Raw genomic sequence first — 19196 nt, 5'->3', positions numbered from 1 at the left:
ATTTCCATTCGTTGGATAGTTTTTTTTTTATCAGAAATATGAATGAAAAAATAAAAAACATGCAATCCTACATAAATCTCTTTTGATGAGACCAGTAATTAAAAACCTTCTAACTATTAGAGTTTTCAACGATACATCACACTTAAAGACCATGTTTGACGAAGTTTCTGAGCAAACCAATCGATTCACGAAGGTCGAATTAGGTTTGATTTTTTCAAAGATGTGTAAAAATGCCCATTTTACGATTTTCCTGCGCTTTACGACAATTTTGCCACGCCTCTTTTATAAAAATTTCCTGGGAAATACGCCCTCATTTCAAAATTCCCGCGATTTTTCAGTTAAATTGTAAAATTTTTCAATTTTCCGTAGAACCACGCCCCCATTTCAAAATTTTCCGTGCATTCTGAATCGATTTTGTTTATTTTCCCGCTCTCTGTGACACGTTCCAAACCTTCTTTTGTAATTTTCCTAAAATTCACGCCCCCAATTCGAGATTCCTACGAGTTCTCTTTGTAAAATCGTTAAAATGTTTTTCATGCCACGCCTACTTTTAAGTTTTCCGGACAACCACGCCCCCATTCCATAATTCCATCGATTTATCCCTCAATTTTACGATTATCCCGAGCCTTGCAACACGTGCCACGCCTCCTTCTTACATGTTCCTAGGAACCACGCCCACATTTACCGAACTTTTTTAGTTTAAGACCGTTTGTGACAAAGTTTTTTCCAACCAAAAAGTGCAGCGCGACGTGCGAATGTTTTTCCCGCCAAAACAATATGAATGCGAGTAGTGCGCATGCGTCAGAGCTGGTTTGAGCACTTGCAGAGAGACCGCCTGCACGAATGATGACTTTTTCGTCACATCCAGCCAGCTCTGACGCATGCGCATTGCGCACTTCTCGCATTCATATTGTTTTGGCGGGAAAAAAAGTTTGCACGCCACGCTGGACCTTTTGGTCGGAAAAAATATCCACTCTACCTAATTCGACCCTCAGGAATCGATTGGTGTGCTCAGAAACTTCGTAAAAGGCAGTCTAAATGAGTAATTTATTTAATTTGAGCAATAATTGATGAGCCTTTTATATAAATCACTTATTGAAATAGTTTTTTTCACCTTCCAAACATATATCTTAAACAAAAAATAAATAACCACTTTATTTCAGGCACGATTTCAATGACTGAGCTGAAGCAGGCGTGCTCGCTGCTGCCGAACGACGGCTCCGAGCCTGGCCAGCTGTGCACGCGGCTGGCGCGCTGTCTCGACTTCAACCAGGACGGCAGGGTCGACCTGAACGAGTTCCTGGAGGCGTTCCGCCTGGTCGAGTCGAGACGGCCGGTCGAACCGAACGAATCGCCGGACGAGGAGGACTAGTATTCGGCCAAGACGAGAGACTGCACCTGGAAGGTGTGGAACTTCTCGCCCAAACTGAAGAGGAAGCAGCTCGAGGAGCGCAAGTGAGACAGCCGCCACACACGGACGGACAGACTCTTGAATGGTTTTCACCTCTGTTGCACATTCCGTCAGATTCATATATATTATACATACTCAAAAATATAAATACAAAAAATGTGTATGCCGAAAGATTATTATACACGGCATGGCGGCTTTTTCATAAATGTTCAATTTATTGTGGTTATATGAGAGAGAGTTTATTAAAAGGAACACGCCGCCGCCGCTGCCGCCGCCGCCGCGTCTCGTTGGCAAAATGGGAACAGGCTTTTGATAATGTCATGCGATATGAAAATTCCGCGTTTTGAGTGTGCTTCTCCCCGGATAAGAATAAATCAAAATTCATGTCTTCGCAGCGCTTCAGGAAACACAAAAACAAACTGCTCTGTACCTTTCCATTTTCTGTCCAGACTAATCAAAATATACACGGTGATATTTGCCGTGACTAACGCAAAGAAAATGTTGTGTCGTTGCTGGGATTTTACACAAAACTTTGCTGGCAACTGAATGGAACTAAAATTAAAATACCTTATATGCGCATACTTTGCGGACGTTAAAAAAAGCCAAATTTTCGTTTAGAAATTGTTCCTTCCCGCAAAATAGTCGGGAAATACACTTATTTCGACGACTATGGAACCAAATGCGTGTGCTCTATTTTTGTTTTACGTTCAACGAAAAAATTATAAATTATTTGTGAAAAGATATTTATTGTATAATTATTAAAAAGCAAAAATAAAGTGGCTCGATCAGATATCCACACGGCAATGGTTTAAAATTTAACCCAAATGAGTGTTTGATAACCTGCCAAACTGACTAGTTTAAAAGAGATGTGAATGTTGGCAATGAGATGGAAGTCTGTGGAGCGATATTAATCAAATGCTGAATTACTTCTGTTTGGTAAGTATCCCTTGTAATATCTGTGTATAAAGCTCAAAATATAGCAATCCATCACGTACACGCCTCCTAAAAGAAGTCCCAGCAGGCACTGAAAAATGTTACAATACATTTCCAGCCATTCTTGAGCAACTCACCAAAATCTAGAAAACCATACATTTTCTGGAAATATCTAGCAGACTAGTTATTTTAACTAAAATTAAATTTTTCTTTTAAATTTACTGTGTGTAATTTAATTGTAACGTGAGGATAAATAAAAGATTATAATTGCTCACCGCTGCACCGAACGTGGACATAGAGATGGGCGAAAAGTGCGAGTGGCGATTTATTGAATTTAATTTTCTCATCTGCCCAGAATTGATTGAAGGATTTGTAGGGCTATGAATTTTAGACGATTATACTTTCGCGAAAATAGTCGACTGTATTTTTAGACAGGTTTTTGGATGAATAGCGTAACGGATTTAGACACGAGTTTGTTTATTTATTATTATTTATATTTACGTTATTTGCGGCGGAATTTGATCTGTAACCCCAAATGTTATGCATGTGATTGATTATCTTGCAAACTGTCTGAAAAAATATAAAATTTTCAAATATTTCGTTATTTTTACAACCTCAAATCTCGGATTCTAACAGTTAGAATTGAGAAAACTGAATACCGTTCAACTCGTCTTAACCTTGCCTAGATAACCAAAATGTTTGAGGGTGATCAACCCTCATCCTCCTTCCACCCCGGTTATTAAAGTAGCGAGAAAAATACGTTTTTTTGCACTTTCAGCAAATTTATTCACTGTTCAAAACGCTCTTAAATTGAAAAATCTACCCCAAATTCCATTGAATATCTAGAGAAGGTTAAGACAAGTCGAACGGTGTGCAGTTTTTGCAATTCTGACAATTACAACCCGAGATTTAGCGATTGAAAGGTTGGCAAAAATTGGAAAGATTTATTTTTTGCAAATATTGTCACTGCCAAGTCTTTGGTTCTAATTATCAGAATTGCAAAATTTACCCACCGCTGGACTCGTCTCAACCTGCCCTGACGAGATGAGAGGGTGCTTACCCTCCACCCCAAAATGCTACAGTTAATTTTTTTACTTTTTCGAGGGGGCTGAATTATAGCAACTTAGGGGTGGAGGTTGAGCACCCCCTAATTCTTTCAGCTGGTCAGGGCAGGTCGAGACGAGTCCACCAGTGGGTAGTTTTTTAATTTCTGAAAATCAGAAGCCGAAATTTGGAGTTCCAAAAAACCGACATATTTGAAAAATTCCTATTTCTTTTATTTTGAAAGTATTTGAGGCAAAAAATATTAATTATTGTTTAATATTTAATTAAAAAAAATATCATTTTCAGGAATTGTTACCTCGAAAAAGTCAGAATAGTTGGTTTTAGGTGATTTTAAGTCTGGTTCAAAGAGCAAAATTCGTGCTTGCTGCTCATTTGATGGTCCCGCTATGATTTGGAGCGCAGATAAAAATAGTCAACCGTCCCAACTTCAACAAAAGCCCTGCTGGTGCAGACTTGGGTCATCAACGATGGCAGCGTTAATAATGACGAGTGCTTAATTTATGAGTGAAACAAATAATTTGTTCATACCATCAGGCGTTCGGATCTCCATGGAGATTTTAACGACTGCATAAATTATTTCGTGGAACAAAAAAATACATGTTTTTCTCGCAAGTGACGTTCAAACAGGATATTGACGAACACCAGCTATTTTTTTATTATTTCGTTGGCAAGCAAAAAAACACCATTACCAAACACAAAATCAATCTCACATATAATAGAAAAATTTATTAAATCCAAATGTTTTGAAAAAAATTCTACGATTGGAATAATTTCATCAAAATTCAGATTGTCTAATAGGGAAGTGGGCCACACAATACTCGGTTAGTACCGTTTTCTCTTTGACCTATTCCAAATCCGGCTCCCGACAAGTAAATTTGAGTTACAGAAACCTGGCCAGTAAAAAGTTAAAATATATAATTCTGCATGAAGATTATAAAAGTCACAGTGCGGCGTCTCCTTTGTTGGCAGTGACGAGTCCGATTGTCAGGTCTGGAGCATTTTTCTTGCCACACCCGAACACCTGGGCCGTCGTGTTGCATTCGTCAGTAGACTCTGTGAAAGATTTTGCGCTTCAATTATGTTAATGGCATAGAAATGGTTTACGAATGGAAGCGCAGGAATCAAAGTTTCCAAAGCCATTCTGCATGGCTTGCGGATCGTCGGCCGTCAAATCCTCCAAGCTGCGCAAAATTTGTTCCGTCACCATAGACCCAAGCAGTTTTTATCTTATGCATATTTCATGTTTTAATTTGATTTTTAAAAGCGAACTCGAGAGATATGTTTACGACGTTTCCTTTTTCCCGCAGCACCTTAGATAACACTGCCCCAGGTGCCATTCTCCGTGGATCCACCGGGGGAATCCCGGGGGATGCGTCCACCGTTTTAGAAGTTGAATTTTCTAACGTAAAAGTCACGCGAAGTTAATTAATATTGCTTAGAGCTTCACTATTCGTAACATTGTTAGCGAAAATGACTATAAAAGCGAGTATAAAGAGTGAAAATGGAAGGGAGATCATTCTAGGAGGATCCACCTCGCGGTGGACCCAGCCACCACTTTCCACCACGAAAAAATCCAGATATTTACATTAAATATGCCTCCAGACAACTCTTCATGTCATAATTAATTGATAAAATTAACTCTCTCACTGCCGAATGTGTTCGGCGGCCGAATAAACTTCATCATTATAAGCCGGCTAAACTTTCGCGCCAAGTTTCTGCCGGGCATGCGTGGCAACACCGCTCATCACCTGTTCGCGACGGAGCATAACAAATGGCGAGCTCGCCGGTCGGGTGTTTATGTTTGTCGTGAATTCTGTTGATTTTCTGCTAATTTATCTTGGAAAAGCGTATCGGCCTTCGTCCTTAAACCTTTATTAGGTGCCAAAGTATCGTTCGGACGACACACGCAGCTGTTCAACGTTCAACATCCACGCAAGGTGCGATTTTATCCATTTCATTTTGACGAGTACTTATGTATGTACATTATACATACGAATTGATTATGTAGTAACTTTACTATTTTCCAATTATCATTGCATTAAATTGATGGGATATTGGGATGACTCACGCTTTTCCGATCACTCACACTTCTCGCTCTGATGTTAAAATATGCCCAATACAATACATATCCTATCGAGTTAATGTGAGTTTGGCGAAAAGTGTGAGTCTCGAAAAATTCTGCCGTACCTGCGAAAAAATTCTGCTATAAATCATGAACAATAAATTAAAGCTTTTAATTTTGTCACAGAACAGCTGGGCAGCTCATTGGAACATTAAAAGCGTACGTTTCACCCAAGAGCTTGATGATGGGATATGGATTGAAGAGGAACATATTAAATCACTGCAGTCCTTTGGATCACAGAGATCGAGGCCTTTCGTGCAAGCAGAGGTGAGTTTGAGGTAAACCAGCCTGAAGGGCGCAAGACAAGTACCATACCCTCTGATATATTTTAATATTTTTTCTTTTTGGAATTCCATTTTTCGTATTTTGTTGTTTCCCCTTATTTAAATAAAGCCTTGTTATTGATAATGAAATGACAACATTTGACAGTCAAAGAGCAGGTTGCAAAAATTGCTAGATTGAATTATTTTCTGCGAAATAACAAGAATAAAAATGATTTAAAATTTTAAAAGTTTTTAAAAGTTAAAAACTCAACAAGATCTGAGCATGATTAAACCAAAATATTGCGTTATGTACGTTAAAAATAGTTGAAATCTTAGAAAATTAATCCACCATAAAGAAAAACTGTAATTGTGATTGAGAGCAGTTCTCCGGGAATTTGGAGGACGATTTCTCGCAACTTTTGTTTTGAAAGTTGAAATTGTTAGGTGACAATTAATTATATTTGCTAAAAGTACTTCTTCATAAATGGATAAATTCCAAGTTTGAAGTTCGGGAATTCCCTAATTATTTCAGTATTTTAAAACTCCCCCAAAATCAAATTCTAAACTGTAACTCTTTACTGCGTTAAGGTATCACCTTGAAATTTGCACTGCCCAATCTAGTATTCGATTCAGAACAACTTTTCAATTTGCAAAAAAATCGTAGGTCGAAGGTCAAGGTCTCCTTTTGTGACCTTTTTTCGGAAATTCAAAATTAAGGATAGATTTCCCCCTTTAATTTTTTGCTGGGTTCAAGACTGAAATTTAGCCCCTGAAATTCTGCACATTTGCACAAGCACTACATTACAAATTTTATTGTTTTGGCAATTGTTTTGCTGCAATTCTAATTGGATGTTAAAAAACCGGCTCAAGGCTGCTCGAGCTCGCATAATAATCGCCCTTGGGCAGCGAGTTCGCCTCTCTTTCGTAAAGTATACATTTTTTCGCATTTAGTTTGCTTAGAAACACCAAGGAGGCCTAAGGTGGACCTATGAAGGTCGAAATTGACCTTTAGGGCCTGTCCCTGACGTGACCCTGACATCAAAAAATTCGAAAATTCCCAATTTCATCGATCTTGGTGTCTTTTCGTTGGTTTTCCCCAATGCACAGCTCAAATATAATGCAGAAACTACCAAATGACATTCCTGAAACCGGTCCTTGATTGCAATAACAAATAGAGTATTTAAAAAATACCTAAAAAAATTAGGGAACAAAAAGTTTTAATTTGTAACAGTAGCCTAATTGGTATTGCATTTTATATTCATTAATTTTTACATTGTAAAAGTAAGATCATCAAGTTTCAACACGAAATACGAACTTTATGTATACAAAACAAGTATTTATTCACAAATTAAAGATTTCAAAATTTTAATAATTATGTGTCATCACACCAGGATTAATAGCTACCACAATTATTTAAAAACCGGTTTAAGGAATGTCATTCGGTAGTTTCTGCTTTATATTTGAGCTGTGCAGTGAGGAAAACCTATAAAAAGACACCAAAATCGATGAAATTTGAAATTTTCGAATTTTTTATTGTCAGGATCACGTCAGGGACAGGCCCTGAAGGTCGATTTGGTGTTTCTAAGCAAATGAAATGCGAAATATATGAATATACTCTAAGAACAAGAGGCGAACTCGCTGCTGATAGGACAGCCGCGGCCGAGCGGCGTTAAGCCGGTTTTTAATATTAAATTCGAATTGCAGAAAAACTGTAGCGATTGAATCTATGAAACTTGGTGTGCTTGTGCTAAATTTTACGGGCTACATTTCAGCCTTGAACCCAAAAAAATCGAAGTGGCTATCATCCCTTAATTTGAATTTTCAAAAAGAGGTCACGAAAGGTGACCTTGACCTTCGACCTGCGATTTTTTTGGAAATGCAAAAGATTTTCGGGATCGAAAACTAGGTTGGTCAGTGAAAATTTCAAGGTGATATCTCAACCCAGTCAAGAGTCAAGTCCACCTTTCATTAACTGAATTCAATTTCCGGGAATTTTTGACATGCCGAAAAAAATTGGGAACGCCTTCATTTTCGAGCTTTGAATTTGGAATTTCACTATCTATTAACAAGCAATATAATTTTCACCTAAAATATCAATGAAAAAATAGCGACATCCAAATTTGCAGAGAACTGCTCACAAGAAGCAGATGCAAAAGGCCTGGAAAATTAATTAAAGTTTTTTCAGATGTCGAACACAATTGCGCCTTCTAATCATTCTCAATAACTTAAATAATATTCTTAACTTTGTTTTTATGCTAAGTAAAAATATAACAATCTATTAAAATTAAATATTAAACAGCAGTTTGTTTTTAACCTCAGAATATAAGAATAAAGATCTGGCATTTATAGTTAGATTTAATTTTTCTTATTATGCTTCATTCACATGCAATTATTTCTTTTTAGTCATTTTTAGACCCTCATTTTGACGTGTTCTCTTCATTACTGGCTTGATTTTAGGTACTTCAACTTGCTGGGCTACTTCTACTGAAAGATCTTTTTCTCGACGCTAAACATCGGGTTCAACCGCGTGAGCAAGAAAGACCCAGTGGCCCATGGCCTTGACATCTCTGTGCACTGGCTGGGCCTGGATGTGTGTCTTCTGGTCGCAGCCTTCGCACTGGTTGGATGCATTGTGGCCACCTTGATCCGCGGGCTGCTGTTGACGCTGACCGTTCTTCTACGCCTTCTCGAGCAGCAAGGTGTTCTCGATAGAGCTGCAGAGCCTGCCGGGCCAGCTGTATCAGGCCTTGATCACCTACATCCCAAACGGCGCCGAGATCATCGCCCTGGACGCGTTCGATGCGCAGGCTGACGACCTGGTGGATGGCATCACGAGCGTCAAGCCAGCGTTGGCCGGCCAAGTTCCGCCTAGCAAGAGCTGTCTCTTTTCTGCTCCAATTGGGCGAGGCGGGCGAATCTCTGCTCAACAGCGTCGCCCAGAACTGCTTCTCGCTCGAGCTGTTGTTCGCACCGTACCAACTGTACCAAACACCGCTACCAGCCAGCCGCGAGATTGTGTGGCTGCTCTCTGGTGATGACGAGCAGAGGACAGGCTCTACCTCTGCCACCAGGAGGAACCGCTGCAGCCGACATTTCCAGAGCTGCACGAGCTTTCTTGCGGTGACATGCTCTGGATTGACGTCGTCTACTCGCTTGAGCAGCACAGACGCATCACAGAGCTCGCCTGCCATTACTGAGCTCCTCGCCCTCTCCCTTGAAGTGGTCCACATCATGCAGCACAGTGTGGACCAGACTGTGCAGTTACTTATTAGCAATAGTTTGACTGAATATTGATAAAATAAAATATAAATGTGAAAATAGTGTCGACCAGATAATCAATACTCAGCTGTTTTTAAAATTTTCTGATAGTGCTTGAGTGTTTGGAAAAGGGTAAGGACTTTGTCTATTTTGAATTGCAGGAAAATTTAGTTTTAAACTTATTCTGGCATTTAGAATTTAACAAAAAAAAAACTGGATCATACAATATTATGTCTTCAGTGTTTAAACCATCTTACTACTGATTGTGAGGTACTGAGGAAGCGCAAAAGAAGCGTTGACGATTTTAAATGGTGTACTAGCGATTCAAATCTGTTAATAAGGTAGATCCCAACATCTTTTGTTTACCTTTATATTTCTTTTCATGCACGAAATAAATTATTTCACAAATATATATAGCAATTTTATAAAAATTAATATGGCTGCTCCTTCTTTTTTAATCATGCTCCTCTGCATTTTCCTCTGTAGACCGAATGCCAAGAAGACAAGAAATGGAAACAGTAATTCCTGCTTTTCCCTGGAAATCTTATAAATATGATAAATATTAACTGATATCCCTGTGGTAGCAATTATTGTTACTATATATTTATAAAGTACAAGGACCATATTGTAATTAATGGAATTTAAATAAAATTAAAAAAACCATAAAAATAAAATCAGAAAAAGCAGGAATATAAGCTGACCGAGCAGACAGGCCAACATATTCGAACAGGAACAGGACAGGAAATTTGTTTCAGGAAAAAAGGACAGGAAAAAAACAGAAAAACCTTGAATATGCGCTTTATTCCTCAGCCACCACCTCGTCACTTTATTCCGCATCATCCTCGGTTTTGTTTTCACAAGACGAGAAATATCTTTTACCAATTATAACAAGAAAAAATAAAAAATAAAAAAATATCTGATCAGCTTCTATCATTGTTTATGGGATTGTGGGCGAGGTGATTGCGATCAGCCGTTCGGCGTGGAGGGGAGCGGTGTTGCCAATGAACCGGCTCGACCGGCTGAAGACGTTGCGCGGCAAATTGAAAACACCGCTCTAAATGGCTTAAATTAACTTCTCCTAATTAACTAATTAGTAAGTTTTATGACTGAAATGCGTGACAAGACCAATAAATATTAAGTTATCTTGCATTTGGCTTCATATCATGACATTTCTGAGTGATTTTTATGAGGTGGAATGAGATCGAAGGGGATCGTTCTCTGGGGATCCCCCTCGCTCATTCTAAGTCGATTTATTTCCCAAATTTGGATGAAAAAGTGGGGTGTGGGTTCTAAAATCATCATTTTATGAACAATTAGACCGACATGTGTGTGTTACATCGCATCAATGGGCAAATTTCACTTGTTTAAGGAGTTCGCCAATTCTCGGGGGAATCCCCTCGCCCGTTCTAGGAGGATCCCCCGGGAATCCACGGAGAATGGCACCTGGGGTGCGAAGTAAAATATACACGATTTTAAAAAATACTCCAATTAATTTGCAGAGTCTCACTTTGAGATTGCGTCTTTGGTTGAAGACGTCACCGCTAGGATTCATGATTATATCAATCACTTCACTGCGCGGTGCATACGAAGAAGGAGGCGGAGCCAGACGGCGGTAAAATATAATTCCTTGACAGTTTGTACTATTGCGCATGCGCGATTGGCAGCTGTTTATGGCATTTAAGGAGAAGCAGCCAGAGTCACCAACAGAGGGGAAGGAGTGGGGAGTGAACAAGCAGCAAACAAGCGATGATTGCCCCCACTCCTTCCCCTCTTTTAGTGACTCAGGCTGCTGCTACGATTCTCCTACTCTCCTACAATTAGTCTCTAACTAGAAGCGACCTGAGGGTGACGTGCGCGGTGCTGTTCTGCAGCCGCGCTTGATGACTGAGGGGCCAGCGACCACCAGATGGCCTCCGTGGACCACGACTGACCCGCGGCCAACGTCCACATTTTAGGGTGAGTACAATCATTTCATTATTTATTTCCTCTTTTGGGGGTTAACACTTTTTTCGCGTTTTTTTACTAATAGCATACATTGATAGCGGAAAAATTGCGCATACCGGTCAATAATCTTTTAATTTAAAAACAGGTTAATAATTTGTTACAATTTGTAAACAATTAAAAGAGCGTAATATTAGCTGTGCATAATTAATTGTAAAATTTGAATCGTTTTTTGCTCTTTCCAATAGTTTTAAATATACTAAACATGTATAATTTAATTAAATTGACTTGGGATCGCGGAGAGCGCGAGTGCAGGCAAGCAGGTTTCGCGGGCTAAACGCATGTGAAGGAGTGCGCATGCGTGGGCGGCAACTGGCGTTGGCTCTGGCAGTAGGAGAAGCGAAGCAGAAGTCACCAAAAGAGGGGAAGCAGTGAAGGTGCACCTGCGATGTTTGCCCCAACTCCTTCCCCTCTCTTGGTGTCAGGCTGCTGCTTCGCTTCTCCTACTTTCATTCCATTAGTATATAACTGTATAAAAAAACTAAACTTGTAAAATTAAAAATAAATTGACTTAGAAGAATGTGGTTAGAATCGCGGAGAGCGCGTGTGTAGGCAAACTGAATTCGCGGGTAAAACGCTAATGGCGATATAATTAGGACTGGCAGCACAAGTGCGCATGCGTGGTTGGAAACTGTAGGAGGAGCCAAGCAGCAACCAGAGGTACCAAAAGAGGAGAAGTAGTGGGGACGAACAACCAGCGAACCAGTGGCGTGTGCCCCCCACTCCTTCCCCTCTTTTGATGTCTGGCTGCTGCTTCGCTTCTCCTATTCTCACTCTCTTCTAGTCTTCAACAAGCAGTGACGGAAGGATGACGTGCGCGGTGCCGGTCTGCAGCCGCGCTTGATAATTGAGGGGCCAGCGACAACCAGACGACGATCGAGGACCACGGCCAAATTTCTGGTGAGTCGATTCCCTTTTTTTCTCTTCTCAGCAGGGTTGTACGCCCCCCTGCGTCTTTGTGCGGGCGTAAAACCTGCTGTTTTTCCCTTAAATTTCCCTTTTTTATTCAATTCTCAGCAGAGATGCACTTCTTTGACGCAGGTGGGCGTGAATCCTGCTGTTTTATCTTTTTTTTATTAAATTCTCAGCAGAGTTCAACGCGTAAACTCTGCTCTTTTCCCTTTTAAATTTACTTTTTTTTAATTCTCAGCAGAGTTCAATGCCCTCCGACGTCTTTGGCGTAGGCGGGTGTAAACTCTGCTGTTTTTTCTTTTAACTTTCCATTTTTTATAAAATTCTAAGCAGAGTTGAACGCGTAAACTCTGCTCTTTTCCCTTTAAAATTTCCCTTTTTTATTTAAATTTCAGCAGAGTTCAATGCCCCCCGACGTCTTTGGCGTAGGCGGGTGTAAACTCTGCTGTTTTTTCTTTTAACTTTCCATTTTTTATAAAATTCTAAGCAGAGTTGAACGCGTAAACTCTGCTCTTTTCCCTTTAAAATTTCCCTTTTTTAATTTAAATTCTCAGCAGAGTGGAGCGCCCCCCGACGTCTTCGGCGTAGGCGGGTGAAAACTCTGCTGTTTTTTCTTTTAACTTTCCCTTTTTTATTTAAATTTCAGCAAAGTTCAATGCCCCCCGACGTCTTTGGCGTAGGCGGGTGTAAACTCTGCTGTTTTTTCTATTAACTTTCCCTTTTTTTTTATTAAATTCTCAGCAGAGTTCAGCGCGTAAACTCTGCTCTTTTCCCTTTTAAATTTACTTTATTTTTTAATTCTCAGCAGAGTTCAATGCCCCCCGACGTCTTTGGCGTAGGCGGGTGTAAACTCTGCTGTTTTTTCTATTAACTTTCCCTTTTTTTTTATTAAATTCTCAGCAGAGTTCAGCGCGTAAACTCTGCTCTTTTCCCTTTAAAATTTCCCTTTTTTAATTTAAATTCTCAGCAGAGTGGAGCGCCCCCCGACGTCTTCGGCGTAGGCGGGTGAAAACTCTGCTGTTTTTTCTTTTAACTTTCCATTTTTTATAAAATTCTAAGCAGAGTTGAACGCGTAAACTCTGCTCTTTTCCCTTTAAAATTTCCCTTTTTTAATTTAAATTCTCAGCAGAGTGGAGCGCCCCCCGACGTCTTCGGCGTAGGCGGGTGAAAACTCTGCTGTTTTTTCTTTTAACTTTCCATTTTTTATAAAATTCTAAGCAGAGTTGAACGCGTAAACTCTGCTCTTTTCCCTTTAAAATTTCCCTTTTTTAATTTAAATTCTCAGCAGAGTGGAGCGCCCCCCGACGTCTTCGGCGTAGGCGGGTGAAAACTCTGCTGTTTTTTCTATTAACTTTCCCTTTTTTTATTAAATTCTTAGCAGAGTTCAGCGCGTAAACTCTGCTCTTTTCCCTTTTAAATTTACTTTATTTTTTAATTCTCAGCAGAGTTCAATGCCCCCCGACGTCTTTGGCGTAGGCGGGTGTAAACTCTGCTGTTTTTTCTATTAACTTTCCCTTTTTTTATTAAATTCTCAGCAGAGTTCAGCGCGTAAACTCTGCTCTTTTCTCTTTTAAATTTACTTTATTTTTTAATTCTCAGCAGAGTTCAATGCCCCCCGACGTCTTTGGCGTAGGCGGGTGTAAACTCTGCTGTTTTTTCTATTAACTTTCCCTTTTTTTTTATTAAATTCTCAGCAGAGTTCAGCGCGTAAACTCTGCTCTTTTCCCTTTTAAATTTACTTTATTTTTTAATTCTCAGCAGAGTTCAATGCCCCCCGACGTCTTTGGCGTAGGCGGGTGTAAACTCTGCTGTTTTTTCTATTAACTTTCCCTTTTTTTTTATTAAATTCTCAGCAGAGTTCAGCGCGTAAACTCTGCTCTTTTCCCTTTAAAATTTCCCTTTTTTAATTTAAATTCTCAGCAGAGTGGAGCGCCCCCCGACGTCTTCGGCGTAGGCGGGTGAAAACTCTGCTGTTTTTTCTTTTAACTTTCCATTTTTTATAAAATTCTAAGCAGAGTTGAACGCGTAAACTCTGCTCTTTTCCCTTTAAAATTTCCCTTTTTTAATTTAAATTCTCAGCAGAGTGGAGCGCCCCCCGACGTCTTCGGCGTAGGCGGGTGAAAACTCTGCTGTTTTTTCTTTTAACTTTCCATTTTTTATAAAATTCTAAGCAGAGTTGAACGCGTAAACTCTGCTCTTTTCCCTTTAAAATTTCCCTTTTTTAATTTAAATTCTCAGCAGAGTGGAGCGCCCCCCGACGTCTTCGGCGTAGGCGGGTGAAAACTCTGCTGTTTTTTCTATTAACTTTCCCTTTTTTTTATTAAATTCTCAGCAGAGTTCAGCGCGTAAACTCTGCTCTTTTCCCTTTTAAATTTACTTTATTTTTTAATTCTCAGCAGAGTTCAATGCCCCCCGACGTCTTTGGCGTAGGCGGGTGTAAACTCTGCTGTTTTTTCTATTAACTTTCCCTTTTTTTATTAAATTCTCAGCAGAGTTCAGCGCGTAAACTCTGCTCTTTTCCCTTTTAAATTTACTTTATTTTTTAATTCTCAGCAGAGTTCAATGCCCCCCGACGTCTTTGGCGTAGGCGGGTGTAAACTCTGCTGTTTTTTCTTTTAACTTTCCATTTTTTATAAAATTCTAAGCAGAGTTGAACGCGTAAACTCTGCTCTTTTCCCTTTAAAATTTTCCTTTTTTAATTTAAATTCTCAGCAGAGTGGAGCGCCCCCCGACGTCTTCGGCGTAGGCGGGTGAAAACTCTGCTGTTTTTTCTTTTAACTTTCCCTTTTTTATTTAAATTTCAGCAGAGTTCAATGCCCCCCGACGTCTTTGGCGTAGGCGGGTGTAAACTCTGCTGTTTTTTCTTTTAACTTTCCTTTTTTTATTAAATTCTCAGCAGAGTTCAGCGCGTAAACTCTGCTCTTTTCCCTTTTAAATTTACTTTATTTTTTAATTCTCAGCAGAGTTCAATGCCCCCCGACGTCTTTGGCGTAGGCGGGTGTAAACTCTGCTGTTTTTTCTTTTAACTTTCCCTTTTTTATTTAAATTTCAGCAGAGTTCAATGCCCCCCGACGTCTTTGGCGTAGGCGGGTGTAAACTCTGCTGTTTTTTCTTTTAACTTTCCTTTTTTTATTAAATTCTCAGCAGAGTTCAGCGCGTAAACTCTGCTCTTTTCCCTTTTAAATTTCCCTTTTTTAATTTAAATTCTCAGCAGAGTGGAGCGCCCCCCGACGTCTTCGGCGTAGGCGGGTGAAAACTCTGCTGTTTTTTCTTTTAACTTTCCCTTTTTTATTTAAATTTCAGCAGAGTTCAATGCCCCCCGACGTCTTTGGCGTAGGCGGGTGTAAACTCTGCTGTTTTTTCTTTTAACTTTCCTTTTTTTATTAAATTCTCAGCAGAGTTCAGCGCGTAAACTCTGCTCTTTTCCCTTTTAAATTTCCCTTTTTTATTTAAATTCTCAGCAGAGTTGAATGCCCCCCGGCGTCCTTGGCGCAGGCGGGTGTAAACTCTGCTGTTTCCTAATTTTCACACTGCAAGTCAGGGGTGAGAAAATGTCACTGCGCTGCATTGAGAAAATCTCACCTCACCGCATGTCACTATTCATGGGGTGTCGATGGTGAGTTTTTTGCACAACACTGCAGTGACATGCGGCGGGGTGAGATTTGCTCACTGCAGCGCAGTGACATTTTCTCACCCCTGACTTGCAGTGCATTTTGCATCACAGGCCCGTCATGTGAGACGTCCAAGTTGAGCGAGATGATGCCCAGTTTGGCCTCGGGCTTCGCGGGATTCTGCGTTCACGACGTCGAGGTTGGAACCTGAAACGTCCCTTTGTTGTGCCGGCTACTCGGATGAGGGTCGCGTCAAGTGCATCCAACGCATTTACCAAACAAAGGTCAGTACTGATTTATCTTTTCTATCTTCACTTGACCTTAAAATCACTGCTATCGAGATTGCTGCCAATGCTAATTTTTATTCTTTTTCCTTTTTTTCAGAGGAGGGCAGGGAGCGGCGTCACTCCACCGAGGACGTGGACCTGCGGGCCCTGTTAGCCGAGCCCGCCGACGACGCGCAGGACCACAGCGAACAGCGAGAAAATAAATCTTATGATAGCGCAGGCCGACGAGCAACTCAACAACGGCACCCTCATCATGACCAAGTACAAAACCCTGCTCAGAGAGGTAATATATGTTATTGTTATTAAGAATAGAAACTATTTTGATGATTTGGTCACAAACCCTTTCATGTAAATTATTTACCATCTCTGGAATGTTTTGAAGGGTGTGGAAAAAACAGAAGCTGATTTTATGAATGAAATAGAGTTTTTGTCTAAAGAGCAATTAATCTTTTATTTAATCATCCCTCCTGCATGTTACAGATTGAATATGAAGGAAACTAATTTGAAAAGAAAACCATAATGAGCGTCAATTTTTAAGAAACATTTTTATTGATTTGAAAATACAAACCATTTAATCATATTTACAATTGCATTTATGTGTTGAACAAAAATTTAAGATTCCTACTAATTACATTAATTTCCACTGACTTTCTTCCAACTTCTCAGATTCATCATTTGTTATGAACGTTAAGTAGGTGTCTTTTCATCGACAAAGCGCTCAATTCTTTGCCGCAAATTGCACACTTTTCACGGACACTTTTCAAATGTACAAGTTCAATATGTTTTGACAGATCAGATTTCTGGTTAACATTTTCTATTGCATAAATCACATTCAAAGGGCCTTTTTTAAGTTGTGCTTCGTCGCCAGATGGTTTTTCAACGCATATAGAGATGGGACGAAAAGCTTTTGGTGCAATAATATGCACAGTGCTTCAAATTGGCGTCGCTATGCACATTTTTCAAATGGCATTTCAAAAATCTGGCACTTTTAAAGTAACTCTTACATGTGTGGCACTTTAATCCAAGCTTTTTTTATTTCAATCCAAGCAAAGATATATATGATCCCATATGTTTGCTCTTCTTGTGGTAATTTAACGCTGAAATGAATGCGAATGTCATTTTTAGATCTTTCGACTGATTAAGAGTTTTAAAAAGAGTCAAATTAATCTTAATTGGAAATATCAATATTCTACCTGCTCTGGGATATTTCGCAACCATATTTGTAAGGCAACTCAATTCCTCAAGAGCCTCAATCGAGGCCAGTTTCATTCCAATGGCGCAGCAATATTTCCACGCACCCAACCAATCCAGCTATATGTATATAAAACAAGCTCGATGCCGTTGCTGCATTTTCCGCAGCTTCTTTTAAGGATCCGTCGTTTCAAAATGTTCAAGTGGCAGAGCCAGGCGTTCCTCCAATCCTCAATCTTATAGTTATGTCAAAGTGCAAAAGATTCTTTTTATTTTGTATGGTGAACCGTGAATGTAAATAAAGTCTTCTTACAATTAGTACAAAAAATGAAAATTAACCTGAATATTTTTTAATTTTGAATACTGAAGAGATTTTCCATATCGGTGGCAGGTCAATCAATGAAAATTAATTAAAAATAACAAGGAAACAATTCATTCCGGAACGCGCGGTGCACAGAGCTAAAGTGGATAATTGTTAAGCTTGTTTGATTTTTGAGGAAATTTATATCCTGATTATAAATATCATGTTTATACAGTTTCATGAAGTACTTTTATTGATGGCCAAATTACGCAAGAAAAATTTTAAGATCGATTTATTGAAGAGATTCAATTTTTACATGCAAGGGAATCAGGTAAACCTATAGCAGTGAGTGCGCGCGGTTGCTAATTATTTTCTACTTGGGAAAAGGACTTTAATTACACGACAGAATACAAACCACCAATTTAGCTAATTCTAAATTACATGAAAATTTTATACTAGCCAGACAATGATAAAGGAGAAATCTATGCGGGACGACAAACATAATATTCTGTGGCATAGAATAAGTGTTTCACTCGCCATTTGAGTCTTTTTTAGATACTTAGGTCCTTTGATATAATAAAGAATGAATAATCGTGGAGAATTGCTTATCGAGTGGACCTAAGCGCGACGAGGAATTCACGCCAGGGTTCGCCAATTTTGCAAAAATGCACCACTGGTTTTTTGCGCAAAAAATCTGCTAGAAAAACCCACTAGTCTTGGGGTTTTCCGCATTTTTCCGAATTTAACCCGAAAATCGTCAATTTTTGCTTGAAAAGAGTCTGAAATTTTTAGTCTCTTGTTGAAACCAGTGGCTCTAATACTGATTTTGGTGATTTTGAAAAATCCCTATTTTTGGTCATCAATCATGAGAATTTTTTATTTTCCTTAGGAATGTGCTTTGCGCGGGTACAAATTTTCAACCCAAACCTGCACTGAACCCGCTTATATCGTACCGCACCCAAACCGCACCCATGTCTTTTTTCAAAATTTGAACCCGCAACCGCACCAAACCGCACTACGCCAATCCGCACCCGCAATCCGCCATATTGGATTTGCAAAATCTGGACCCGCACCCGCGGGTTTGGTGCGGGTTTTGCGGGTTCAACCCTCAAACCCGCGCAAAATAGTTGAGAAAACCCCGACTTTCCAATTTTTGCGGGTTTTCTCAACGTTCAAAGGTCCCCGTAAACTCGTCTCAACGAGGCAAACAACTTTTATATCGATCTCAAAGTGGTAGGTCAAAGGCCAAGGTCACAAAAATTAATTTTTGGAATATTAACTCAAATTTGAAAATGAATATATTGAAATTTTTTATTTTTTTCAAAGCCATTTTGTAGAACACAAAAAATTAAGTTAAAAACGTTAAAATTTGGAATGGCGTTTTTCCTCATTTTTTTAATTAAAAATGAAAAATTCGAAAACCCTTGTTTGTCGAGGTAGGTAAAAACGATGATTGACCAAATGTCGACTTATAATCATCCGAATTTCAAAAACCACATACCGTTAGACTCCTCTCGACATCTCTAAGTGCACTAAAGGGGTATAATTCGATTTTATATTTTGTTTTATAATTGCGACGAGATTTTTAGTGCAGAATTCGAGATTTGGTGCTCATCAAGCATTTTATTGCACCCGTCTCGATGAAAAAACTTTGTGCACCTGAATCTCGGATTGTGGTGGCCCTATTTACAAAAAATACGTACCATAAAAATTTCACTATGTCAATTTTCAAATTTGAGTTTAAAATCTAAAAATTAATTTTTGTGACATTTACCTTTAACCTATCACTTTGAGGTCAATATAAAAGTTGTTTGTCTTGTAAAGACGAGTTTACGGGGTTT

At 39.3% G+C, this 19196-nt stretch overlaps 2 protein-coding genes and 2 long non-coding RNA genes across 5 annotated transcripts in view; all 4 read left to right on the top strand.

Moving 5' to 3' along the window:
- The window catches only part of rdgC (retinal degeneration C), a 37599-nt gene extending 35392 nt beyond the window's left edge, over positions 1-2207 (top strand). For both annotated transcript variants that reach the window (XM_065483761.1, XM_065483760.1), the window contains exon 15: positions 1164-2207. In XM_065483761.1, coding sequence (XP_065339833.1) covers positions 1164-1372 — 209 coding nt within the window. In that variant the 3' untranslated portion in view covers positions 1373-2207. The remainder of the gene's footprint in view (positions 1-1163) is intronic.
- Positions 1-19196, top strand: part of Zw (glucose-6-phosphate 1-dehydrogenase Zw) — a 109408-nt gene that overhangs the window by 64237 nt on the left and 25975 nt on the right. The gene's annotated exons all lie outside the window — the stretch shown is intronic.
- Positions 5122-10487, top strand: LOC135939769 (uncharacterized). Its single transcript, XR_010574776.1, has 3 exons — positions 5122-5346; positions 5658-5798; positions 8252-10487. It is a non-coding gene; the product is annotated as an uncharacterized LOC135939769 (long non-coding RNA).
- On the top strand, positions 11859-16193 carry LOC135938430 (uncharacterized). The gene is made up of 3 exons (XR_010574657.1): positions 11859-11953; positions 15690-15860; positions 15961-16193. It is a non-coding gene; the product is annotated as an uncharacterized LOC135938430 (long non-coding RNA).

This window comes from Cloeon dipterum, chromosome 3 (genome assembly GCF_949628265.1).
Source record: "Cloeon dipterum chromosome 3, ieCloDipt1.1, whole genome shotgun sequence".
Taxonomy (NCBI): Eukaryota; Metazoa; Arthropoda; class Insecta; order Ephemeroptera; family Baetidae; genus Cloeon; species Cloeon dipterum.
The sequence above is the reverse complement of the archived record's forward strand: the minus strand, read 5'-3'. Positions and strand labels throughout refer to the sequence as shown.